A 27,804-nucleotide genomic window follows, 5' to 3' on the forward strand; every position below is an offset into this window, starting at 1 on the left:
TGAGGAGCTGGAGTGAAGATAGCTATGGGAGTCAGTGGCTTTGTAATAGTTGGCACTGGGCAGTTTATTCCCTGAAATGGAGTCAAACAGGTCAAGGAAAGGAATGAAGGTGTTGGAAATGAACGATGTGAGAGTTGTAGAGGAATGTAAATTGGAGGCAAAATGAATGAAGTTTTCAAGGAGCACGAAGTGGCACTGAAGCATTCATTGATATACAAGAAAACAGTTGTGGGAGGGGGCCAGTGTCGAATTGGAACAAGAATTGTTCGACATAGCCTAAAAAGAAGCAGGCATAACTGGAACTCATGAGGGTGCCCATTGCCACTTCTTTGACTTGGCAGAAGTGAGATGAATTAAAGGAGAAATTGTTCAGTGAGAGGAGAAGAGTGGTGGCGCATGGGAATTGTTTGGGCCTCTGATCGAGAAAGAAGCCAAGAACTCACACACAGTTCAGGTGGAGAATGGAGGTCCAGAGGGATTGGACATCCATGGTGAACAGGAGGCAGTTAGCGCCAGAGAATTAGGAATTGTCAATATGGTGGCAGGTATCAGAGGAATTTCAGATGTGAGTGGTCAGGGTATGGAGAAGTGGAGAGATGTTGGAGCCAAGGTAGGAGGAAATGAGCTCGGTGGGCCAGGAACAGGCTAATACAATGGGCCTACTGGGACAGTCTGGTTGGTGGATTTTGGGAAGGAGATAGTGTGGGCTGTCCAGGGTTGTGTAACTACTAGGTTGGAGGTGGCAGCGGCAGCAGGATCTCCCAAGGTAGAGGTTGGTGACAATCTTGGCAACAATGGCTTGATGTTCAGATGTGGGGTCATGGTCCAGAGGGCAGTAGGAAGAAGTGTCCAAGATTTGGCATTGAACTTCTGCAAGGTAAAGATCAGTTTCTAATTATCTCACTTTCCCTGGATAACTTAACAAAATTGGAACACTTTGAATTCTCTGACTTGAAGTGTTTTTTTTCCCAGAGGGTCCCACACACAGGGAAATTGCCTGTCAGAATCTTCAATTTCCCTGGTAAATGCAACTGCAGTCTGCACTGCTATCTGTCTGGCCAGTGGAATATCTGGCCCAGTATATTATATCATCTCCTGCTGGGTTTATGAGGAAGAGAGTGAGAGAAATTAATTAATTCCTGTAGTTTCACTAAACTCCTGCTGGTGGCGATGCTGTGCAACCTCCCCCTACCCCCACTATTGGTCTCAGCAGCCCCACCTGCAGTCACTTTTCTGGTTCTGCAACTGTAATATCAAATGTGAACAACTCCATTTTGATCTATTTAATTTGCTCCTTTAAAATAAATTTTTAAAAAGTGAACGTTGCTCTATTTTGGAATTTTGACTTGAATCAGAAAACTAAATCTTGATTCCCATGCATTTCTGGTATTTATAGAATCAAACAAATGCACTGCACCTAAAAGATTGGCTATCTGTTCCATGATATCTGTGGTGACTGTTTGAAATTAGATGCATTCTCCTGTTTTTCTCCAATTGTCCTGTAAATCTCTCCTTTTCAAGTATTAATCCTTTTGAAAGTTACTGTTCAATTAATATCCTTTGGAGGTGAATTGTTACAGACCATAAATACTCATTGCTGAATTCTCAGGCCTGGTGAGATTAGGGCTACTGTGGGCCTAAATTAGGATCAGAGACTTCGGGAGGGAGGATGTGTGCACTGAGAGGAGCGCAATTATAGAAGCTTCAGAGGTAGACAATTATATCCAGGGGTTAGGAATGAAGGCACCTTTACCCTTGAATCACTAAACTCCTCATTCCAATTAAACTTCCAGGTTACCCAGGGCTGGGAAAATCCAGATGTCTCGAGGTCATATTTAAAATGATCCTGAAAATGATATTCATGGCCACATTTGCTTCACCAGCCTTTTTGGAGGAGTTGGCTGTCTGAACAACATTTATTGAGGTTGGAGATGGGCAATTTGGGGAGGTGGGGGGGGGGGGGGGGGGGGTTATAGGTTGGAGTTGGATATGTGTTGAGCAGCTAATATTTGACACTTTAATAACACCCCGCAACCCAACCCAAAACTCATCCATAGTTTAAAGTGAAAACTCAGCTCAGGAGGTAGAAACTTCTCCACTTTTCCACTGAAGGATACTCTCCAATGGTTGGGGGTTAATGAACACTGCTGGACGGAGTAAGGATGGTTATCCTATATCTGTCTTTTGCTACTCTTGGTCCGGTCTGGCTTTTGATTGAGACTGGCCTCAATATTGGAGAAAATTTTACTCCCTGGCACTGAATACCATTGCATGTTCACAACAATCGACTGGAATATTTATGAAGATAAGAGGTAGATACCCTGAGGTAGGCAGTGAAGTTTTGGCAGGCTGCTTGTTTATTTCTCATCAGAGAAAACTGGAAATTTTTCTGGGCTTGGTATGATTGCAGGAAAAGGATTCGTCGCTGGGAACGCTGCTTATTTTTGTCCAACTCGATTTGACCATTCAAAACTTGAAACAGAGAAAATAGGGAAGAGTTAATGGCCAAATATTTATAGAATTAAGTTATTATATAGAGTACCCTGTACGCCGAAATAAATGCTTGTACTTCAACAGATTGATGGGTAGTCTGGAGCTAAAGACTGGTCAACGTGCACTGTAGTCAATGCCTTTTTACCAACAGACTGACAGTGTACACTGTACCTAATGATTGTACACAAGACTCACAATGTACACTGGACCTAATGACTGTACACAAGATGAACAGTGTGCTTTGGAACCAATGACTGGACACTCAGACTGTCAACATAAACTGAAGCTAATGTCTATTCAGTAACAGATTCGCAGTACACAGAGGAGCCAATAACTACATATCATTATAGAAGTGCACTTTGAGATTAATTGATGGCCATACATAAACAAAATTATAATGTATAATGGATTTAATTGTAGGGTTTCTAATTGCATTTGTCATGCCACTAAGTACCAAACTCAATTCAATTCTTCCTTCCTATTTTGAATGAGAGGTCAGAATTCCATTATAGTATATCCATAGATCAGCTAACTAATTCATCAGACAGACCTAACTCTGAGTGATGATAAATGGGTTGCAAAGAAGGTTAAAGTGGTCTGTGGAGACAGCTTTGCTGTGCTTAATGCTGAATGTTCGCGCGCAGGAAGGACAAGCTGATTTCTTTTGTTCCAACCTGGTGTACGGTCACCTCATTTCAACAGAATTCAGCGACTGGAGTCACTCGAAATGCCCTCATTCCAGCCCTGGGGCACATCAGCAAATGAAACAAATCAGAGTAGAGAGAACAGAAGGAAACTGACAAGAAGAAAAGAATGGGCAAGAAATGTTTGGAAGATGAATATTGTGTGGCAAGTGTGGACTTCAACTCCTTCTTATCTTTGCTTACCAAATTGGCCAATGTCATGTCCTTTTACCATTACACAAACCCGAACCTCAAGACTGTAAAACAATGCAAAGAATGTTAAAACCATAGTCACATTAATGATATGAACCAGAGAAGTTATAAATACATAAGCTGCCATTTTCTATTTTAAATCACAGAACTTTATAGTAAAAGGTTGCACATCTATTCAACCTTCCAAGATCTACCAATGTAGAGTCATAGACTCTCTCATGGTAAGAGATCCTTTAGCCCATTATCTTTGCACTGGTCATGAAGCATCCATCTATTCCAATCTGACTTTATAGCACTTCACAGCGCCAGTGACCCGGGTTCAATTCCCACCTCAGGGGACTGACTGAGTGGAGTTTGCACATTCTCCCCGTGTCCATGTGGGTTTCCTCCAGGTGCTCCGGTTTCCTTCCACAGTCCAAAAATATGCAGGTTAGGTGAATTGCCCATGCTAAATTGCCCGTAGTGTTAGGTGAAGGGGGAATGTGTCTGGGCGGGTTGTGCTTCGGTGTGGACTTGTTGGGCCGAAGGGCCTGTTTCCACACTGTAAGTAATCTAAACACTTGGCCCATATCCTTGTACGGTATGGCACTTCAAATGTTCATCTAAACAGCTGTTAGAAAATGTCTTGATCTTCACTCTACCACCTACTTTAGCAGTGAGTTTCACATACCAACCCACTCTGGGTACAAACAGCTTTACTCAAATCTCCTTTAAACTTCCTGCTCCTTACCTTAAAACCATGCCTTTAGTTATAAACTCCCCCTACTATGGGGAAAAGTTAATCCATGCATATGTCACACTTCCGTTAGGTCCCACTTTAGTCTTCTCTGCTCTAAGAAAAACAACCCCAGCCCATCTAGTGAAAGTAAATGCTTGAAGTCTGAAATAAAAGCAGTAAGTGCCAGAGAGACTCAACACATCTGACAACATCTGTAGATAGAAAACAGAATTATTGTTCAAATCAGTTGATTACAAAAAACAAACAGAAATCAAGATCAGTTTTCTGATTTTTTCAATACTCCAAAAGTGTGGTAACCCACAACTTACACTTGTTTAGAAATTTATATTAAGGGAACAGGTCTCAGAATTAAATATGCCATCCTTAGACCAAGGAAGAGACCTACTGTACCCAAAACATTAACTTTGTTTATCTTTTCAAATATGCTCTCAACCTATCTAGGATCTCTTCAAAGGCGAACTGCTCAACGCCCTGGTGAACCTCCATTGCACCCCTTCTAGTGCAATCACCTCTCTCCCATAGAGTGGTGACCAGAACTGCATCTAGAACTGCAGCCTAACTGGTGTGATAAACAGCTCCATCAAAACATCCTCGCTTTTATATTCAATGCCTTGACTAACAACAGCACGCCTCCTCAACCATCATATTGAAGTCTCCTTCTGCCTTCAATGTCTAATTCGAGTCTCCTTTTCACTCCTCATGTACTTGAAATATTCCTCCTGCAAGGACATAATTTGTGCATTTTATTATTGCCTGTGATCAATGTATGGGAAGTGTCTTTACTTTCATACCCTCAAAATGATTAATCCCAATTAAATAATTTCATTCAAAGCTTTAATTAATTTAAAAGTGAAATAATCATTTATTACCCCTACTTATGCTGGAGGTTCTTAAAGAAAGTTTCATTCATTAGACATAGACAACCACTCACACAAAGTTAAGATACAGATGAAAATAAAAGCAAAACAAAGATAATTGGGGCTCTCCTTCAGCTGTAGCTGGACTGTAAATTTTTCTGCACTGGATAGTTGCCCAGAGAGGAATATCTGTCTTTACTGTATTAGTTAATCTAAGAGTTACTTTAGAGCGGTTTATAGGTATCATGTGGAAGGCTACTATCTTCACAGTACTGGCACACAAATTCACTGGAAATTTCTTACCATGTCACTAAGGTAGATTTCTGTGACAATACGCATTTTTTTTCTTCTGGATTTAGAATGTCAGGCACAAGTATGATATGGGCGTTTGCTGTTATAACAGGCCTTGCTCTGTTCATGGGAGAAAGAGAAAACTCATTAGAATCTTGTCTAGTCAGTACTATATCAATGTATCATCACATCAAGTTACTGAAGAATCTGTACCTAGGTACCTTGTCACAACTTATAAACTTTTCACTGTACTTATTAGAGTACATGTGACAACAAAGCTAATTCAATTCAATTCAATTCAAGTCACATCAGTGGTAAGGACATTTCAGTTTCTCATATTCAGCCATTCAGACATTGCTGCATTACATAAAGTATTCCATGGGAGGAGCACTCTAACTTTCCTTCACACTTTCTCTGTAAATGTGAGGGATTGACCTTCATGATCTTCTGTTTGAGTTGTGTTGATACTCACTGCTTGAATGTAACATCAACCATAATCAAATAAAGGCAGGCATAGAAAGGGAAAGATAGAATCCCTACAGTGTGAATGCAGGCTATTTGGCCCAACACCAACCTTTAGATTAGATTAGATTACTTACAGTGTGGAAACAGGCCCTTCGGCCCAACAAGTCCACACCGACCCGCCGAAGCGAAACCCACCCATACCCCTACCCTTACATTTGCCCCTTACCGAACACTACGGACAATTTAGCATGGCCAATTTACCTGACCTGCACATCTTTGTGACTGTGGGAGGAAACCGGAGCACCCGGAGGAAACCCACGCAGACACGGGGAGAACATGCAAACTCCACACAGTCAGTCGCCTGAGGTGGGAATTGAACCCGGGTCTCTGGCACTGTGAGGCAGCAGTGCTAACCACTGTGCCACCGTGCTGCCTTCTGAGGAGTAACCCCACCCAGATCTATTCTGCCACATTTCCCCTGATTAATGCACATAATCTACACATATCTGAACAGTGTGGACAATTTAGCATGGCCAATTCACCCAACCTGCATAACTTTGGATTGTGGGAATAAATCAGAGCACCCCACACAGACACAGGGTGAATGTGCAAACTCCACACAGATAGTTGCCCAAGGCTGGAATTGAACCCAGGTCCCTGGCGCTACAAGGCAGCAGTGCTAACCACTGAGCCAATGTCAATGATAGAACTATCGTCAGCAAAAGTTGGGAAATAAGGTGGAAAATGTGAATAAAATAGGACAGCATGTTTATTCAAAATATTGCATTAACCAGCCCATATTTATAGAAACCATAGTTTTCCAAAATTGACATAGACTGAGAAAATGTTAGCATCTTCACAACAGAGAATACAGGAAGGACATATTTTGATAAACCTTTAGCTCCCATTGACTCGCTTAAACAATATTGCAAGAACTGTAATTTGCTTTTCATGTGAAGAACATTCAATTCTTTGGCTATGTGCAATGTCATTGCTCAGGTATGACTGAGAGGCACATGACCAAGTACCATCACTCTGCATCCATATGCCAGAATATCACTGGCAATCTGGATCATATGCAAGAATACCATTCTTCAACTGGAACTGTATCCCGTTGTGGGTTAATCTCTGAAGAGAATAATAAAGTTGCAATGATTTACAGAAGACAAGGAGGGCACTGGGTTAATTTATCCCCTGATAGCTTTTTGCCAGAAAGCCAGCAAAAATAATACATTGTCCTACTCTATTTCCATGTTCCAATGTCATCTTCTGTATCAACAAGGTTTTCAATATTCCCCTGTTTACTGCACTGGTCTCTGCCACAACTAATCCCTTTGACAAAGTATTCCTCTGTCCATCATCCCTCAATGTGAAGAGTTTCTCCTGACTCATTTATTGATAATTTTAAATTGCTGGCCTACTTCCACTGAGGAAGAGACCTTTCCTATTTTATGATTTTGAAAGCATAGCTTAAAACTGATTCTCTCCAACTCTGTTCTCGTCTGAATCGTCCACATCTTTCAAGTGTCTCACAATCAGAGAGAAAAGTAGTGGCAAAGAGATGAAAATGATGTGTCAGCCTCTGATTCTCCACTCTCCTTTAAATATGATTTACTAAACCTCTTCATGAACATAATTGCCTTTTAACATACTGATTTTTCCTGCCTGATTTCCAATGGGTTTGTAATATAGAACACCTCCCCTGCCTCCATTCCTAGTTCAGGGGATTTGCTTCTATGAAGGGGAATTAAAGTGTGCTACATAAACATTGGTTTTTCTTGGGAAGAAGATTCTCTTTAGGCACCATTCACTGAATAGTTGAGACAGAGCCACGTAAGTTTATGACAGTACAAACAATGAGAAGCATAGATGATGTAGGAAGGTGGAAGGTGATCAGATTAAAAAGAGGCCTTGTTGCTGTGTGAACGTCCTCACCTGTACAGTAGAACTTTGTCAACATCATGAGCACCAACAATCAAATCTGCCAACATAATAAAAGTCTGTTACAAAATAGGAAGAAAACTAACTCACATTCTTTCATGGAGTTTTCAAAAAGTGACATTCCAACGTCTCGCGGTGAATATATCAGAATAAAGCCACACAGTTACTTGATTATTTCACATTCTCAGTTTAATGTATCAGCTCTCTGTTTTTCTACCGCCAACCCTTACTTCCCCAAGTTGCTGACTTTTCCCAGGATACAGGCTCGTTGGTTCAGCCAGTGCTGTGGAATCACAATTTAACACCAGCTGGTGAGCCGCTCCATCACTGCAGGGGATAATGTTTAGATGTGAATCTGGACCACAAGCATCAGCAGGGGATTGACTTCCTGTCGTCAACCAATGTCCACAACCAGTAAAACTAACAGTAATAAAAAGACCAACCAAGGAAGCAAGGTTCTCGATTTCTCTCATCTTGGTACAGAGACTCAGAAGCCTTTGGTCATGTTTAAACTTTGGTTCCTTTGCGGAGTTGTGAATCAGCCCTGTGACCTCCCTGAGACCTCTCACTGATAGACTATACTTTCTCAATACAATTAAAATAGCTTGCTTCTGACAGAATGAAAAATGTTGAAAGAAAGATTTGGAAATGTCTGTTAGTTTATTAACTCTAATATTATTTATAATTTACTCTCAGTATTGTGGCTGATCCTCACAAGGCTGCATTTGTTTCAACCATGCTGTGGGAGAACTTACAGTTGAGGGCTTTAAAGAACTACACAGTGCATAGGAATAGAGTAGGTTCAGGTCTGGCTGGGTCCAGGTATTGGGTCCCTCTGTTGAAGGGCATTAATGAACCCATCTGTTATCAAACCAGTGAATTTTCACCCTGCAATCTTACATGAACTGGGAACCTCTATGTTCCTGGCCCATTACTGTGAGCATGGCATCATTGTGTGCTCCATTTGAGATGGTCATTCACTTAGTCCTATGGTGACTTTTAATTATTAAATTGGACAGGAACTGAATTTCCAAACCTTATTTTCAATGTTTGGCTTTTGGTTTTATACAGCTTAATGGGAGATTTTTACATTCCGTGATGCTTTTATTTTGGAGGGTTTGAGCTATAAGTAGAGGCTGTTTAGATTCATGCTATTTTCCCTGGAACATCAGAGGCTGAGGGGTAACCTTATGGATGTTTATAAAATCATGAAGGGCATGGATACAGTAAGCAGCTCAGGTACTTTTTCCCCCAGGGCAGTGGAATCCAAAACTAGAGGGCAAAGTTTTAAGGCGAGAAGGGAAAGATTTAAAAGGGACCTAAGGGCAAGTTTCTTCATGCAGAGGGTGGTGCATGTATGGAATTAGCTGTCAGAGGAAGTGGTAGAGGCTGGTACAATTACAGCATTTAAAAGGCATCTGGATGGGTATATGAATAGGAAGGGTTTGGAGTGATATGGGCCAAATGCTGGCAAATGGGACTAAATCAATTTAGGATATCTAGTTGGCATGGGCGAATTGGACCGAACCGTCTGTTTCCATGCTATACATCTCTATATGACTTTGTTAAAAAAGCTGGCAGAGCAATTTTCTACCTATGCGTGTTAATTCACTTGCTTGCATTTGCAATGAGTTTATACATTTTGCAAACAAATACGTGGAGGTGTCCACTAGAGGGTGCTGTCAGCTCAGATTTCTGAACATGTCCTCTCAAAAGCATGGTGGTTCATCCCCTTCTCATCATGTCAGGTTTGAGCATATTTTCCTGCATATACTTCTTTGTAAACCACATTTTCCCAGGTCACAGCTCATCTGTAAATGTTTAACCGAATTGAAAATGTATAAACACACTCCTGATATATTTACCTCATGGTTTGGAGATGCCAGTGTTGGACTGGAGTGTACAAAGTTAAAAATCACACAACACCAGGTTATAGTCCAACAGCTATCACCATTGTTAACAGCTAACCCGAGAATGCAACTTTAAAAAAAAGGGTTTTGTGATTTACACATGAAAGAAGTGAAACTATCACTGTATTCTAACAGATGAAAGGCTTAACAATCAATTTTTCAATGTATAATTTCAGTTACATCACACTGCAAATTTTTGCTATAAATTCTGTTACGATCGAACCCTCCACAATCACCTGATGAAGGAGCGTGGCTCTGAAAGCTAGTGTGCTTCCAATTAAACCTGTTGGACTATAACCTGGTGTTGTGTGATTTTTAACTTTGTATAGTTACCTGTTATTCATGACTTGGCCCTTTCTAATCATATGTAGATTAACCCTAAGACATGCACTTTAAGAACAGGAAATGTTAAAACTGAGGACAACTGAATCAAATTGTAACACTCTGTTTTCCAAGCCCAGTCCCTGCTTAAACACGGAACATTTTATTCATTTTCATCTACATTGGATATAAGGATAGCCTTCAAAATGAGACAGAAGCAGTCATTTTCAGTCAGCTAACTCTGGTTGATCATGATTGGAGTTCGGTGTCGAGGGATATTTTCTCCTCCCTGCTCTTTCCTTTCTTTTACGTGGTTTTCCATCTAAATCTGACAAAAGGGAGCCATTATGTTGGAAAGGCAACATTGAGAAATATTCATGCAGGGAGTAAATATGTGGAAATATACAGGCTCTGATTAAGAGTCGATAGTGTGGTGATGGAAAAGCACAGCTGGCCAGGCAACATCTGAGGAGTGGGAGAGTCAATGTTTCAGACATAAGCCGTTCATAAGCCCGATGAAGGTCTTATGCCTGAAATGTCAATTCTCCTACTCATTGGATGTTGCCTGACCGGCTGTGCTTTTCCAGCACTCCACTCTCGACTCTGATCTCCAGCACCTGCAGTCCTCACTTACTCCTAGGCGCTGAATAAGTCAAATTCAATTTTCATTGTTGGAGATTCTGAGAATTTCACCAATACCTGGGAATTGTTTGACTTTGATACTGTAATTCAGTGTTTATCTGCCAGTTTCTTGCAGGAAATACTGATCCAAGTTGAAAAATAACAAAACTAGAGATTACATTTTCTTATTGTATGTCTTGATGTTCACAGCACAATACTACACATGTAAACAAATAAAATAAAAGACATGGAGGCATCACCGGTGTAGTTATTTGCATCTATATCTGCGCCTCCTTGCAGCGAGAAGCCAAATCCTGCTGATACTAAACCAGGGGCCCAGGTTCCCTTCAGCTCTTGGTAAGATTTTGAGAGCAGTCCATTAGCATGGCCCAGGTAAATGAACACTCTTCCATTGCCATCTTCACCAGCATATGGTGCTCCGATCGCCACATCTAGAGAGACATAGATTGCAGATTTGCATATAATTTACATGTTGTCACAAATTATGCTGGACGTTAGAAATTTAGTAAATGGAAATACAGAAGTCTCTCCTTGAAAATGCCACTAGTTTTGCACCACAGCGGTACTCATTATCTAGCTCAGGTCAAACCTATTTCCGTTTCTCCTGTTGTCTTTCATTTACTGCCCAATTGTTCTGGGTTCTTGACAGAATAGGGAACCAGATTCATTCTTGAGTCTCAGATTCAGATCAGTTGCAGAAGTTTGAACCCAGCTTTGAACTGTTACTGAAGCAAAAATTCACTCATGTTCCCAGAGCTGGTGTTCAGAGGAAGCCTTCAGTATAAGATCAGTAAAACTATCGATCGTGTAATGGGAATGGGTGGTCCTCAATACTCTCAGCCCTCATGAGGCCTTTTGGCTGATCTCTCAGCTGCCTTTATGGATTTTTATCTGGTACGGCCCGCATGAGAAAACCTTGCTAAGTGGCAAAATTCTGATGCAGCTAGCAAAGTAATGAACCTAAGTCTTTGGTTGTGTTATATCATCATACCCCTCCAAATAAATCTAAACTGAAGCATGCCTTCATCCCGCCAACTGTACGGTCAGATCATGGCATAAATAGCTGCAAATTGCACATTAATGGCTTGTGGGAGCAGGTGCTCTTACTAAATAGCAGTTATCTCTCATCATATCTAATATTTGTTAACAACGTGTGTGTCCCACCTTCTGAAGTTTAGACCTAGTTGGAGGAGGTTTACGCTTTGCAGACATTTGGAGAGGGAAGGTTGCCTTTGAACAGTATATTGTTCTGGAATCCTTTGGGAAGGTCAAATGCTCTTTCAGAGAAGCATGGTGCCTTTGAGACTGTTAAAAGTAGACTTGAACGTGTGTAAACTCTCAATATCAAATGGTCAACACCAAGATGAAAAATAACTGTCCGCCATATTGAAATATCATTGCTTACTCCTTAAATCTGTCTGTTGACATAAGCCTGAAAGTTAGCAATATAACATTAGTGCTGCTTTACTGACTTCATAACCTGCCCTTATCACAATGGGGTGCAGCACCAAATGGTTACAAAATCTTTGATGTAGGATTATGAATTTCAATGGGTAAAAAATGAGGTCTGCAGATGCTGGAGATCAGAGCTGAAAATGTGTTGCTGGTTAAAGCACAGCAGGTTAGGCAGCATCCAAGGAATAGGAAATTCGACGTTTCGGGCATGAGCCCTTCATCAGGAATTATGAATTTCAATGCTTGGTTTAGAAGGAATTGCAATTAAATAAGTGTAGAATATAGTGAATGGTTTTATTTTATGACTGTGAGAGTTACTTAAACACTTAATTTTATCTCATCACATCCTGGATCCTAAGGTCTGATCCTGGTGGGTTCTGGGTGACTCCACATGGTAGACGTAAAGGTGACAGGAAGTTATGCTAGGGCATAAGTTGCCATGATTTGATGTTAAATTGGCCTCTGGGCTAGAAAGGGCAGTGGGGGGTGGGTGAAGGGCATGATTGGAGTGTATGAGTACATTGTGGAAAGGTAGAGATCATGAGCTGGAATGGATGTGAAATGGTAATGTGTGGGTTTTAGAGGATACATGAGCGACTGAGGGCTGAGAGGGGGGCTTTATTTATTTTGTTTTATTACTTTTTCTAAAAACCTTTGATAAAATGTTGATGGACCGAGCCTGGCCTATGAGGTGACCAGTCTGCTCGACACCTCCCCACTCCACCCCAACCCCCACAGCCTTTGTACTGCTTCCACGGTTCCCCAAATGACTTCCAGAAAGTCTCCCCTCCCCCACAATGAACAAAAGTCCAATGTTCTGGGGCGGTTTCGTCCAGGTTGATTTTGTGGAGCCTGGATACATCATATCTGCAATGAAAGATCAGACCTGAATGCTGCTTTGGGTGGAGGCACATCTATGTATTTGCCAATAGACGAGTATCAGGCAAAAGATTTGGCACTTAGTTTCCACTTTCACCATCTAGCTCTGGATTGATTTAACCCACTGCACAATAACCTGACGAGTTCATTACCCTTGTATCCATCAGAGTCAAGGTCCCCAAGGATGGTGATGGCACTGCCAAAGCGCCCAAACTTATCAGTTCCCGTGATGGTCTGCGTTGGCTGCTTGAAGTTTTCAAGCTGGTCTTGGAGATAAACGTAAACCCGCCCGACCTCACGCTGTTTGCCATCCTGTCCAAGGTTCATAAATAGAGGCGCTCCGACTAAGATATCGTCTCTCCTACACAGCAACAGCAGAGAGACACATAAATATCAGCAACGTACTCATTATATATCAACAAGAAATTAAACTGGATTATTTGCAGGATTTCAGGGAGCACAAGGAACGTATGTCAAGTTAAAAATAAATATTATTTAATTTGTAAAAAATATTATCTGCATTTTATTCTTAGTCACATCCTTCCACTCTTAAAGGGACTGATAGGCGGTGGGTATATAATGGGGTACAGTCCATAGTGTATCGACTTGCAATTCCACAGCATTTTAGAAAATATTCCTCCTCCCCTCCAAACTGTATGTGAAACCTGGAAGTTATGTGTTAAAAGGCTAAAGGTTCAAGAGCTATATCCAATAAAGCTTATTTTATTTGGCGTTCGCATTGCATTTTACTACCGAGTAGAAATGCAGAAATTATTTCTTTAATCTTTGAAATACTGCTTTGAAAAATTAAAGACTCAGTGGAAGGCAAAAGGTCAATTAACCACTTGCCTAAAAAAAACCCCACCAGGAATTAAATATCACAAGGTATGTTATCGGAATCAAATTTAATCCTAGTTGGCTATGGATAAAGTAACCTACTGGGTGAAGCACTAGTCTAAGTAAACCAGAAGTCATTAATCCAAATCTTGCAATGACAAATTATGAAATCAAGTTCAGGGATTATGGGCTAGCATTAGACAGTAACACAGAAACCTGCTGGGTGTTTTTGTTTGTAAAAAATTCACTGGCCCATTCTTACCCAACAGGGAAAGGATCTTGTCAGCCCCGTGTCACCTGGATGACACATAGCTCCAGTCCTATACAGTGGCCATGGGCTCTGCTGTGGAAACCCACCATCTGCTTCAACCATGGTTCTCAAACCCTGTGCTGTGTGGAGAACATGGTGACTTTCTCTGGGGCAGCTAATTCATGGTCAAAAGGGAACTTGGTCCATGAATTAAAGATGACAGGCAGATTCGTAAAAGCGCTCGGCCTTGCAGCTTGAACAGAGCAGCAGCCTGCAATTGAAGGTAACTAATATGGAGGCCACTTCAAAATGGAAGTGCCCTTGCTCTCTTACTTTCTTAATGTAAAAGAATAGACTTTCTAGGGCACTATTGCTGAGGAGAAGCCTCTCCATAGAGTGTCACACCACTCAGGCAGGGATGGCCTCTTACTCAACTCAGAGGTTTGAGACCAGTTGTTGCTCAGAGGAAATCTCCAGGAGCCCAAACTTTCCCCTTCCTCTCAGAACCTGGAGGCTCATAGGAAAATCCCAGTCAGACATCTTTAATGGCCTCAAATGTTGAAAGTGAAGCTATTGAGAATTGAAGATTTGATGCATAAACGCTGGTGATCCTGTATCCTGTCCATCCTACCTGGATGTGTAATGGGGGGGAGGGGGCGAAGCTGGATTGCTCATTGGGGTTATTTGAATCACCTAGGCAAAAGTGGGTACCTCAGACGCTGGAGATTAAAGTCAGATTAGAATGATGCTGGAAAAGCACAGCAGGTCAGGCAGCATCCAGGGAGCAGGAAAATTTACATTTCCGGCAAAAGCCTTCATCAGGAATGATGTTGGGAGCCTCATTTGAAGCAATCTGCCTGTTCGTCATCCCAAATCTGGATGGGGCTCAAAATCCATCTGAGGACGGAGTTGCGAGGGAAAGCTGATAAACTGTAGAACTTGACAACCTTAAAAGTGGGCATCTGAATATTATTGGGAGAGAGGTCAGATGTAAGGTGATGGCTGAAGACCTGGTCAATGGAGCAGATTTCATGAAGGCCTGGAATGATCGTGTGGAGTTAACTTGAAAAATGAGAAATTAGAAAGATTTGTGACAGCAGACGAACCTGGAGAAAGGTCTTGTAGGGAAGAACAGGATGTTTGAATTTAATACACAATGTGACAGAAAGTGAACGGAGACCGTTTGGTGCAACAACACCATGGATTGGGGGTTAGAGTCTGCTTATAGACTGGATGCTAAGCTATAAAAGGACCACCAACCTCCAGAAGCAAAAAGCTGGGCCCTGGGAATTGAGCAGACTATTTGTTTAGATTTATCCCTTTTCGAACAAGAGTTTTAAGAAGGGAACTCGCTGGGCCGAGCTGGGCCCTGGCTATACCAGCCCCTTGGAAAACCTGAGCAGGGAAGCGGCCTGAGATGCACCATGCTGGCACACATACCCATCAGCCTTGTCTAAAGGAAGTGTCCTCTCGTTGACCCAAGCAAGTTCCTGCATGGGAGGAGCAGCAATGAGCACAATCCTGGAGGTAGGGCTGTAGGAACAGGAGTAGGCCCCGGATCATGTTCCACTCAGTGAAATTGTGGCTGATCTGTGGCCAAACTCTATAATGGCCCATCTCCCACAATACCTTGGTATAACAAAAATAGATCTACTTTAGATCAAAACTGAATCTCTCGTGGAAGATGGACTGGAGCTGCATCCTTTGGGCTGACATGAAGGTGGGTCATTGGAAGTGGGGGATGCAAGGCAACCTTATAGAGGTTCATTAAATCATGAGAATGTAGATTTATGTACATAGCAAGGGGTAGGAAAGTTCAAAACTAGACGGTATAGGTTTAAAGGAAGAGAGAGCAAAGATTTATAAAGGACAAGGGGGACAACTTTTTTTACACAGAGGGTGGTTCATGTGTGGAAATGCACTGTCAAGGAAAGTGGTGGATGCAGGTACAGTTGTAACATTTAAAAGACATTTGCATTGGTACATGAATTGGGAAGGTTTGGAAGGAAAGGGCCCAAGCGCAGGCAGGTGGGACTAGTTTAGTTTGGGATCATGGTTGGTCTGGACTGGTTGGACCAAAGGGTCTGTTTCCATGCTATATGATTCCAAGTAACCTCAAAATAAGACAGGTGATTAATATAACAATTGCCCAGGGAGAAGGGGTGGATTCTACACCTTAACTGCAAAGTATGGAATAATTTCAAGTTGAAAACAGGAATAAAAGTCACTAACCCGCAAACATTTTTCAAGTTACTGCTTTGATGGGAAGGTTTGTTGCTTATAACAACTCCATCTCCCTTTGGAGAATTATAATAAAGGATGCGAGTAACAGTTCATTGCATAGGGCTGAGCAATCCTTACCCATCACTGTTTATATCTGTGGCAGCCACCACATAGCCGAAGTACGCAGCTACCTGCAAATCAAAACCCACAGACTGAGAGACACAATAAATCGGTTTCATTGCCTGTCACAAGTATGTTTCAATCTTTAGCACTGACATCCCTCAGCTTGACAGCCGTGAAATTCCATTTCTACTTTATATGGCATGACAATCGAATATTTACTGAATATTTCCGTACTTGCAGTGCATTCACACTCTGCTGCCTCAACACAAAATCTTGTATAAATCGACAGTGAATTGAGCGTGAAGGTCTGAACTGATTCAAAATGAAGTCGGAATCTGCTCTTCCTTCTCACTTCTGCTTCGTCCCAGGAACAAATAAATAAAAAAAACCCCTCCAACAGGCCAGTTCCTGATGTTTGATCAGACTGTATGAAGCCAAACCACTTTGAACCAACATAAGGCCCTAAACACAGCCTTAACCCGCCCCTGTTATGAATTCATAGTAAGTGCCTATTCGGTAACTTGCAAAAGTTACATGTGTTCCACTCATTAAAGGGTTACAGAGAAAGCCACGTTAGATAGAAACATATCTCAGTGGTAACTTTTGATTCTAAGTCACAAGTTCAAATTGTAACATTGTAAAATTTTACTTCATTGTAAAATTGAAGCATCAAACTGGACTGGGAAACACAAATAGGGGGGAAACGCACATCTTTAAACGAAATGAAAGATCGTTGACCCAAAATGTTAATTTGGTTTCTCTCTTTGCTGAGGCGACATGACCTGTAGACTATTTCCAGCAAGTCCCTGTGTATTTCTCTCCGACAGCTGGCATTCACAGCCTTCTCCTTCTGTCTTTTTAAGAGAGGCTTGCATTCTGGTTGCAGCAGGTGCTGGAAGGGTCTGGGGAAGACGGTCTGAGCAGAGCAAAAGGAAATTAAGCCCCAGAGTTGAGAGAGTGCTCTCTGACACAGCACAGGGCAGGTTTGTGCAAGGATTAGGCAGGCAGAAAGCAGGGCTTCTGTCTACAGGAACTGAAAAGGCCCCCCTGGAAAACAAAATTTGCAAAGGTAAAGGGACCCAGATAAACAACACTGCCAATGCCAACACTGTAACCATAAGGTCCTGGACATAGTGCAGAAAGATGTTTAAAGTCACCAGGGTCAATTAATTCATCCTCAAATATTATTTCAGAACTAACTCACACATTGCACCACATCCCTTCATTCATCTACAAACAATCTGTGAGAAACATCACGGCAGCATGGGACTCACTGGTTAGCACCGCTGCCTCACAGTGCCTGGGGCCCAGGTTCAATTCCAATCTCAGGTGAGGAGCTTGTACATTCTCCCCATGTCTGCATGGGTATCCTCCGGGGGCTCCAGTTTCCTCCCATCGTGCAAAATATATGCACATTAAGTGGATCAACGACGTTAAATAGTCTGTAGTGTCCAGGCTAGGTGGATTGGCCATTGGAGATGCAAGTTTACATGGAGGGGGTGAGTCTGGGTGGGGTGCTCCCTGGAGGAAATGGTGTGCTTCCATACTGTAGGGATTCGATGATAATCACTCATATCTCCAATTCAGAGCTTCACCTGATTGTTGCCGGCTTCACACCCATTTCTCCCAGAGGACACACACACACACACACACTGCTTGCTGTTCACTCGTCAAGAAATATAAGCCGTCTCGATTCCATATCATGCACTGACACAAAGTGATGCCCTGCAGGAGCTGCCTGGCAGGGGACATGCACAGTGATAAGCCTTCAGCATGAGGGACAATATCTTGGCCAGCACTCTGCAGCCACAAGTGAAGACATGGGCAGCAGCGGAGATGAAGCGATTAAAGCTAACGGTGTGCTCATGCCCAATCCTCCTGAACACATCACATCTCAGCCCACAAACCCAGCCCGCAGGCTCAGCTGATGTCCAAGCTGCAGGTGGTACCAGGGTGCACCTCCTTCATTTTCGCTGAGCTCCAATAATTATGACCCTTGTGCATTGCTGCTTTGTGCTTCCCAAGAACTGCCACCTGGCCAGGTAGCGATAGAACAGCAGGAAGTGGACAAGGAAGAGCACAGTAAAGTCACTCTCACTCTGACACCAGCTCAGTTGTATTGTGTTGAGTGTTCATTCCTGTGTATTCCAAAGAATACCAATACTCAGATATTGATAACATGTTCATCTTAGAGGAAACTTTAGAAGCATCTACAGCAGGAATAAGGGGCCTGCAGCCAAAACGGTTGGGGGTGGACGAATGACACTGATAGCAATGTTCAGGGACAGAATCCTCTTCTTTTCCCTCCTTTACCTCCTTGCCCTGTCCTCTTCTCTTCTTGTCCTCAAATGCTCGTATATACCTGACGGCAGGAGCTGAGGTTTCACGTTGATGAGGACGGAGCAGACCAGCTTGAATGAGGACACACTCTGGAATCTACCGTAGGACTTCTCCAGGGCAGTACAAACTGTGGAATCATTACTAAAGCATCCCAGTAGCATATTGTATGAACTTCGTTCTTGTGGGGTGCTAATTGGAATCACGAGCCAGATTGCAAACAGCTAATCCTGGTTTCTTATTCTGTCTGACATACTGGTGGAACTGGCATTGAATAAACGTGTTATGGCTGCTGACAGGATTGAGGGCACTGACCTGTGTGATGCCCTGAACATGCTTACATCTTCACAGTGGAACCTTCTGTTGCTGCGGCACATCTCAGATTTTCTTGCAATCCAGTCAGTGTCACTCTACACTCTTTGGAGGAAGGGTCACTGAACCTGAAATGTTAACTCTGATTTCTCTCCACAGCTGCTACCAGCTCAGCTGAGCTTTTCCAGCAATTACTGTACTTGTTTCACTGTGTTACTCTTGTGCACAATCGTACACCTCTCTGGAAGTACAATGTATTCCTCTCTCACTATATGTAGAATTGCAGTCACCTCTCACATACAACAGGAGACTGTTGCATAGCAGTTTGGGAGATGTTGTCTTTCTCATTCCATTTGATGCAATTATGAACTAAGCCACTGGAGGGCACTTTACAGCTATCCAAAATGTTGTTTTAAAATCAGTACCAAATAACATTACAATAGTCTTTTGCTGTTCAAATATTTTAAATGACTATTGCTTAAGAATACGATCAGAAGATTACATCTTGGAAAATCAGTTAAACAGTTAGCACTAGTGTCAAAATTCAATGTAACAAAACAGAAAGGGGCAAAAGTCTTTAGAAATCGACCTGTGTGGAGCAGGAATGAATGCCAATTGTGATAAGATAGAATCATAGAGATGTAAGCACGAAAACAGCTCCTTCAGTCCAACACATCCATGCCAAACAGATATTCTAATCTAATCTAGTCCCATTTGCCAGCACTTGGCCCATATCCACCTCAACGCTTCCTATTCATATACCCATCCAGATGCCTTGTAAAATGTTGTAATTGTACCAGCTTCCACCACTTCCTCTGATAGTTCATTCCATACTTGCATGAAAAGGTTGCCCCTTAGGTCTCTTTTAAAATTTTCCCCTTACACCCTAAACCTTATCATAGAATCCCTACAGTGTGGAAACAGGCCATTTGGCCCAACAAGTCCACACCGACCCTTCGAAGAGTATTCCACCTAGAGCCATTCCTCTAGATTACCTCTGAATAATGCACCTATTCTACACATCCTTGAACACTATGGGCAATTTAGTTTGACCAATTAATCTAAGGTACTAAATATGTTTGGACTGTGGGAGGAAACCCACACAGACCAGGGAGAACATGCAAACACCACACAGACAGTCACCCCAGGCTGGAATTGAACCTGGGTCCCTGGTGCTGTGAGGCAACCGTGCTAACCACTGAGCCATCATGCTTTCCCTCACTCATATAGAACTAGTGCCCTCTAGTTCTGGACTCCCCAACCCCAGGGAAAAGACGTTGTCTATTTACCCTATCCATGCTCTCATGATTTTATAAACCTCTACAAGGTCACCCCTCTGACGATCAATGGAAAATAGTCCCAGCCTATTCAGCCTCTCCCTATAGCTGAAACCCTCCAACCCTGGCCACATGCTTGTATATCTATTCTGAACCCTCTCATGTTTCACAACATAGTATTAAGCTGTGCATCAAAACCCAGGTGCAAATTTGCCTACAAAAAAACAAGGATATTTCCATAGGATTTGATGGGACTTTGGGAAATCCCAAAGACATTAAACCACTGGAAACAGCTTTGTAGATTGCTCACTGTTGTAATATGGAAAACACGGCATCCAATTTTATTAACAACAAATATAACTATCTATTGTGGGTGTAGGTTGTAGGAGTCTATTTAACTACATTGCTACATATCCTAAATTGAAAACAGCAAAACTCAAGGTTGCAAGCTTAATAGCTATTTCTTACCTGTTCGCCAGCAATAGTTTGTTTGCTCATCATGGTCACAGAATCTATAATAACGATCTGTCAATGCAAGAAGACAACAGAGGTTTAAACTTTATTGTTTAAATGAAGAAGATGTACAACCAAGCACTGAAATTAAGAACCTCCTGTCAACCTGTGACTTGCTGATAAAACTAGCTCTGCATTATGGGGCACAAAAACGTTGCTCCAGAGAGACGGCGATGTAAGCTGTAGTTTTCTGTAGGTAAGCCAGCGCAACACATACAACAGAGTTTAGCTTTGGTTTGAGCCAGACATCTGGAGATTTATTAACAACTAAGTATGTACTGTAATATGACACCTCAGACTTGCATGTAAATCTGGGTTATACATTAATGGTCTGCCCGTACTGCATATAAAACCAAACTTTTCACTGTATTGAGGTACATGTGACAATAATAAATCAAATATGTATACTCAGAATACTGTTGCATTATTTATATAGTTAACAGGCTGACTGACAAATAAAAACAGAATTTGCTGGATAAACTCAGCAGGTCTGGCAGCATCTGTGGAGAGAGGAACAGAATTAACTTTTTGAGGCCAATATGACTCTTCTTCAGAACTAAGTAAGATTGGATAATGGAAGTTATGTTCCAGACAGAGGAGGAGGAGTAGCAAGTGGAACAGATTGTGAAGCTGCCCAGAGCAAAAGACAAAGGCACTGCTAAGAGTAGGAAAGGAGAAATGGAGAGGTAAAAGGAGCGTAAATGAAGATGTGAAAAGGAGAAAATGGGTCTGCTCTGCTGAGAAAATGGGTCTAGAGCTGAGTGGGACTGAGCAGGGAGCAGCCTGGGAAGGTATGAGATTATAAAAACTTACCTCATGGATTTGGGACCTGCACTTTGGGGTGGGAACTGAGTCTGGGAAGGTAAGAGATTCTGATTCGAAATAGTTTTGACTGAGGAGAAACTGAAGGGTGATGCCACAGGAGGGCTGTCATTTGCTTAGCTAATAAGGGGTCTGCTAAATTTGAATCTGTTTTAAATTGAATCTTGTTGATTTATTAATCACAACTTATTTATTGGTCATCTTGCACAAACAGAGATATGAAGACAGTTAAAAATTTAAAAATCCAAATTCAAAACAAATTAAATACAATAAGGATGAAGGTCAAGTGATGTGGGAGCTGGTGGACCCCATTGTGGTTCCTGGTGATCATGTCTGTATTAAATGTTGGTTGCTGGAAGAACGCTGGCTCAGAGTCGATGAGCTGGGCTCTGAGCTTCAAACATTGTGACACATCAGGGAGGGGAGAGTTACCCAGACGTTCTGCTTCAGGAGACAGTCATACCCCTTAGACTAACAAATTCAAATTCAGAGACTGGTTAGGGACAGGAGGGTGTGGCTGAGAGAGGCAGTTAGAGGGATCCAGGAGGGAGAGTTGCAAGAGCCTCAGATCCTGTTCCTGTCCAACATGTTTTGTCCAACATGTGTGAATGGGAATGGGGATTGCATAGAGGATGAGCTGAGTTACTGCAGCACTGTGGTGCAGGGAGCCATTCAAGTGGAGAGAGAGAAGAGAAATGTTGTTATAATTGGGGATAGTATAGTTCGAGGCATAGACACTGTTCTCTCTGACTAAGATTGAGAGTTCTGAAGATTCTGTTGCCTGTGAGCTGCTGGCTTCAGGATATCTCATCTGGGCTTCGGAGAAACTTGGAGTGGGAAGGTAAAGATCCAGTGATCATGGTCCATGTAGGTACCAACTACATATAGAAAACTAGGGACAGAGGTTCTGCTAAGGGAGTGTGAACAGCTAGGAGCTAAATTAAAAAGCAGAACCAACAGAATCCCTGGATTACTCCCTGAGCCACGAGCGAATTGGCAAAGGGTCAATAGGGTTAAGCATGTAAATGGGCTGAAAATGTGTTGCTGGAAAAGCACAGCAGGTCAGGCAGCATCCAAGGAACAGGAGATTCGACGTTTCGGGCATGAGCCCTTCTTCAGGAAAGAAGAAGGGCTCATGCCCGAAATGTCGAATCTCCTGGTTCCTTGGATGCTGCCTGACCTGCTGCGCTTTTCCAGCAACACATTTTCAACCCTGATCTCCAGCATCTGCAGTCCTCACTTTCTCCTCTTAAGCATGTAAATGCATGTCCCAAAGATTGGTTTGTGTGAAATGGGTTTGAATTCATGGGACTGGGGAAGAAGGAACCTGTTCAAATGGGACAGTCTTCATCTGAAACATGCTGGGCCCAGAGTCCTAGCAAAACATATAACTTAGGCTGTAGATGAAGTTTTAAATTAAATTGTGGTGGAGGGCTCAGTTATAAGGAAATCAGAAAACCTGAATTAAAGGAGGAGATAAGAGTGCAGAACTCAGGAGAGGTTATTAAAATCTCCAGCACAGACACAAATAGGACAGAATGTATGGAAAGGGATAGCGATCAAACTTCAAGCACACTGGACAAATGAATGACCGTGAGAAGAGAGATGGTTATTACAGGGCTGATGGTGTTATATCTAAATGCACGCAGAATAAAGAATAAGGTAAATGAGCTTAAAGGAAAAGTGAAACAGACTCAGCCAAATGAAGGAGTATATTGAGGGATGGAACTGTTCAGGCCTCTTTACAAGGAAGAAGTAGAAAGCCCTCAGATCATCATGATGGTGATTGGAGGATCAACACCTTGGTTTCTGCTTAGGCACTTTACAGCCACTAGAGGTCACCACTGAGTAAAACTATCAGAGAGGTTGACATCTATTCTCCATTTCTCTCACATTCTCTCCCAGTTTGTATTGCTTGACACTCTCAGTAGAGCGGGGACATTTTCTCCTTTTCAACCTTCAGTTACATCAATTTTAATATCTCTATATCTCCTTTACAACCGTTAGCACTGCCTTTGTGTTTTGTGGTGAACACCCTCACAATTCATTCCTCTTCCATTCATTCCTCTTCCCCCTCTGTCCACCATTTTCTAGTTCTGAAGGAAAGTTAATCAAGACTCACAAGGTTAATTCTGGTTTTCTCTCCACAGATGCGGCTAGACCTGCTGAGTTCCTCTATCCCTTTCTGTTTTTATTTCGGATTTCCAGTATCTGCAAAATTTTGCTTATATTTAACTGACTGACTTGCAGCCCGACTCTCAACTGTCTTATGGAGAGTAAGACAGAGACAGTTTATACAAGACCATCGTATGTTATGTTGTCTTCTAGCCATCTTAAAAGTGTACTCCTGAGGTCTGTGTAATAATACAACAGCCCATACCGGAACCAGTGTATAATATGTGCCCACCTCACTGCATATGGGCATCGCTAGTTGCATCAGCAATTATTGCCTATCCCTAATTGCCCTTGAGAAATAACGGTGAGCTGCAGGTAGACCCACATGCCGGTCGGGAGGGAATTCCAGGTTTCTGTCCCAACAGCACTAAAGGAGCAGTAATATATCAATCTGGATGGTGAGTGCCTTGGAGGAGAACTTGAAGGGGATGGTTTTCCCATGAATCTGTTTCCTTGTCCTTTGAGATGGAAGCAGCTAAGGGTTAGGAAGGTGCACTCCAGGGCATCAACGTGGACTTCACCAGTTTCCTCATTTCCCCTTCCCCCCACCTTACCCCAGTTCCAACCTTCCAGCTCAGTACTGTCCTCATGACCTGTCCTACCTGCCAATTTCTCTTCTCACCTATCCACTCTACCCTCCTCTCTGACCTATCACTTCCATCCCCACCCCCATTCACCTATTGTACTCTTTGCTACCTTCTCCCCAGCCCCACAACCCCCACTTTTATCTCTTTACCCTGGAGGCTCCCTGCCTCCATTCCTGATGGAGGGGTTTTGCCCCAAACGTCGATTTTCCTGCTCCTCGGATGCTGCCTGACCTGCTGTACTTTTCCAGCACCCCTCTGATCTGAAAAGGTGAAGGTGCAGTCTAAGGAGACTGGTGAATTTCTGCAGTGCATCTTGTAGGTAGTATACCCAGCCGCGCATCATTGGTGGAGGGAGTGGATGTGGTGAAAACCAAGCAGACTGTTTTATCCTGGATGGTGTCAAACTTCATCCACGTAGTCACCTGAGCTAACCACCCTTCATCCAAATGCTATCAGTCACTTCAAAAGGAAAATAAATGACAATCTATTAATTTAGATAAAGTCATCTATTTCCACTGGTAAAAGGAGCTTCAAAGCATAATGATAAAGAATGGATTTCATTGTGTTGAGAGATGTTTTCAATAAAACTGAGTAAAATTCCTAACCTGTTTAGAAACTTTCTAACGTATGTTGTTCAGAATCCCAAATGGTCTCAATAAAAATACCAACACCAATGTATTTTGCAATGGAAGGAAATCTTCCAGACAGCTTGGCCACATTTTGTGTTTAATGGGGTTGGTATATTATAAAATTAAAAAGAAATTAAGTCAAACTTAGATCAAAAGGAATCAAAACTTCATTGTCACCAGAGTAAGTCGATTGGGATTAAACTCAGATTAATCAGTTCACGCCTTGATGCCTCTCATTTTCCACTTTAACTTGATTTAAGGAAAGTTCTTTGAACCTTCCAGTAAAATGGTCAAATCCATTCAGTTTTGAAATTCCCTATTCCTCTTCAGCTGAGAGATTCAACTTGTTGAAATTCAATGGATATTTTATTCTTTCAAAACTTAATGAATACTATTGCTGAAGGATAACAGGCCAAAGTGTTGAGCATCATTTCATCACCAGCTCTTGGTCATATCTGGGCTTTAATTGAAATTAAAGCTGCTTTTATTTAAAAAAAAACACTGAGAGTTAAAGGCCCATAGGTGGTCAATGGAATGAAATAAAATACAGAAAGTCTGCAAAGGTTCAACATGAGTGAATTGAGACAATGAGAAGTAGGAAGAGGAGTAGTCCATTTGGCCCCTTGAGCTTGCTCTGCCGTTCACTAGAATCATGGCCAATCTGATATTCCTCATATCCACTTTCCTGCCCTTTCTCCAAAACCCTTCACACTCTTACTGATCAAGAATCTATCTCAGCCTTAAATAGAAACAAGAACTGTACCCCCACAGCTCTCTGCAACAAGGAATTCCAAAGATACAACCATCTCGACAAAGAATCCCTCCAGTGTGGAAACAGGCCCTTAAGCTCATCAAGTCCACACTGACCCTCCGAAGAGTAACCCACCCCCCATCCTATATTTTACCCCTGACTCATAACCTACACTATCGGCAAATTAGCATGGTCAATTCATCTAACCTGCACATCTTTGGACTGTGGGAGAAAACCAGAGCACCCAGACAGGGGGAGAATGTGTTATCTCCACACAGAGAGTCACCTGAGGCTAGAATTGAACCCAGGTTGCTGGTGCTCTGAGGCAGCAGTGCTAACCACTGAGCCACAGTGCCAGCCCAGATAAATAATTCCTCCACATTTCAGTCTTAAGATGGCACTCCTTTATTCTGAGACTTTGCCCTTTAGTCCTAGACTCTCCCATGAGGGGAAACATCCTCTTAGTATTTATCCTGTCAAGCCCCTTCAAAATCCAACATGTTTCAATGAGATCACCTTTCATTCTTTTGAATTCCAGTGAGTAAAATCCCAACCCTGTTTGATCTTTGCTCACAAGCCAATCCCTCTACACTAGGGATCATCCTAATGACGTTCTTTGAATTTCTCCAATAAAGTGATATCTTTTCTTAAATACGGGACCAAAAGTGCTCTCAGTACTCTATATATCGTCTACCCAGCACCTTGTAGAGTTGCAGTCAGACTTCCTTACACTTATACTCCAATGCCCTTGAAGTAATGGCCAACATTTTATTGACCTTCTTTGCTACCTCTACAACAGTGCTAGCTTTCTATGTTTCATGCACATCTACACCAAGTCCTTTTGTGTTTCAGCTTGCTACAGCTTATCTCCATTTAAATAATATTCTGTTCTTTTGTTCACCCTTCCAAAATGAACAACTTCTTGTAAATGTAAAAGCCAAAAGAACTATATCAGTTCAAGAGCAAACTATACAGTAAAAGGAAAAACCTTGGGAAAATTGATGTACAGAGAGATCTGGGTATTTAGGTCAATTTTACCTTGAAGGTAGAAACACAGGTCAATAGAATGGTCAAGAAGGCATATGTCATGCTTTCCTTCATCAGATGGGGTATTGGGTACAACAGTTGATAGGTCATGTTACAGTCTTATAAGACTTTGGTTCAGCCACATTTGGAATACTGCATACAATTCTGGTCGCCACATTACCAAAAGGATGTGGATGCATTGGCGATGGTGCAAAGGAGGTTCACTGGGATATTGTCTGGTGTGGAGGGCACTAGCTATGAAGAGAGGTTGAGTAGATTAGGATTATTCTCATTAGAAAGATGGAGATTGAGGGGGAACCTGATTGAGGTCTACAAAATCATGAGAGGTACAGGTAGGGTGGATAGCAGGAAGCTTTTTCCCTGAGTGGGGGACTCAATTACTAGGGGTCATGAGTTCAAAGTAGGAGGAGAATAGTTTAAAGGAGATATGCCTGACAAGTTCTTTATGCAGAGGGTGGTGAGTACCTGGAATGCATTGCCAGTGGAGGTGATGGAGTCGGGCACAACAGCATCATTTAAGATGTATCTAGACAAGTACATGAATGGTCAGGGAGCAGAGGGAATACAGGTCCTTAAAAAATAGATGGATGATGTAAATCAGAAGCAAAAACAGAAATTGCTGGAAAAGCTCAGCAGGTCTAGCAGCATCCATGAAGAAAAATCAGGGTTAATATTTCAGGTCTGGTGATCTTTCCTGAGAACTCAGACCTGCTGAGCTTTTCCAGAAACTTCTTTTTAATTTTCACATAAGTGTGTTTTTTTTTCTCAGTTGGACGGGCTTTGAAGGGTGAATTCTGAATTCATCAAACTTGGATCTAACAGAAGAAAATGCACTCAAAACTTTTGTTCAATGTTAAACACAAAACATGTTACAATGTGCCAATATTCATCAACATTTATTTAACCAATCATACGTACCGATCCCAATGCGTGTTTTGCCCTGGGAGCTCCCAGAAGATAATCTATAAAAAGAATAGACAGATTAAAGTTTTCTTTTGATAACAAGGACTTTAGTGACCAGACCATGTACAA

At 42.1% G+C, this 27,804-nt stretch overlaps 1 protein-coding gene across 1 annotated transcript in view; it reads right to left on the reverse strand.

The window, feature by feature from the left end:
• Positions 1-27,804, reverse strand: part of LOC132830713 (integrin alpha-8-like) — a 158,805-nt gene that overhangs the window by 59,564 nt on the left and 71,437 nt on the right. Inside the window, exons 9-17 of the mRNA XM_060848536.1 lie at positions 27,691-27,734; positions 20,717-20,773; positions 16,338-16,390; positions 13,042-13,250; positions 10,795-10,986; positions 7,677-7,722; positions 5,289-5,396; positions 3,381-3,433; positions 2,321-2,472 (exon numbers count right to left, since the gene is read on the reverse strand). Of these exons, the coding sequence (XP_060704519.1) occupies positions 2,321-2,472; positions 3,381-3,433; positions 5,289-5,396; positions 7,677-7,722; positions 10,795-10,986; positions 13,042-13,250; positions 16,338-16,390; positions 20,717-20,773; positions 27,691-27,734 (914 nt within the window). The remainder of the gene's footprint in view (positions 1-2,320; positions 2,473-3,380; positions 3,434-5,288; positions 5,397-7,676; positions 7,723-10,794; positions 10,987-13,041; positions 13,251-16,337; positions 16,391-20,716; positions 20,774-27,690; positions 27,735-27,804) is intronic.

The sequence above is a fragment of the Hemiscyllium ocellatum genome, chromosome 32 (genome assembly GCF_020745735.1).
Source record: "Hemiscyllium ocellatum isolate sHemOce1 chromosome 32, sHemOce1.pat.X.cur, whole genome shotgun sequence".
Classification (NCBI taxonomy): Eukaryota; Metazoa; Chordata; class Chondrichthyes; order Orectolobiformes; family Hemiscylliidae; genus Hemiscyllium; species Hemiscyllium ocellatum.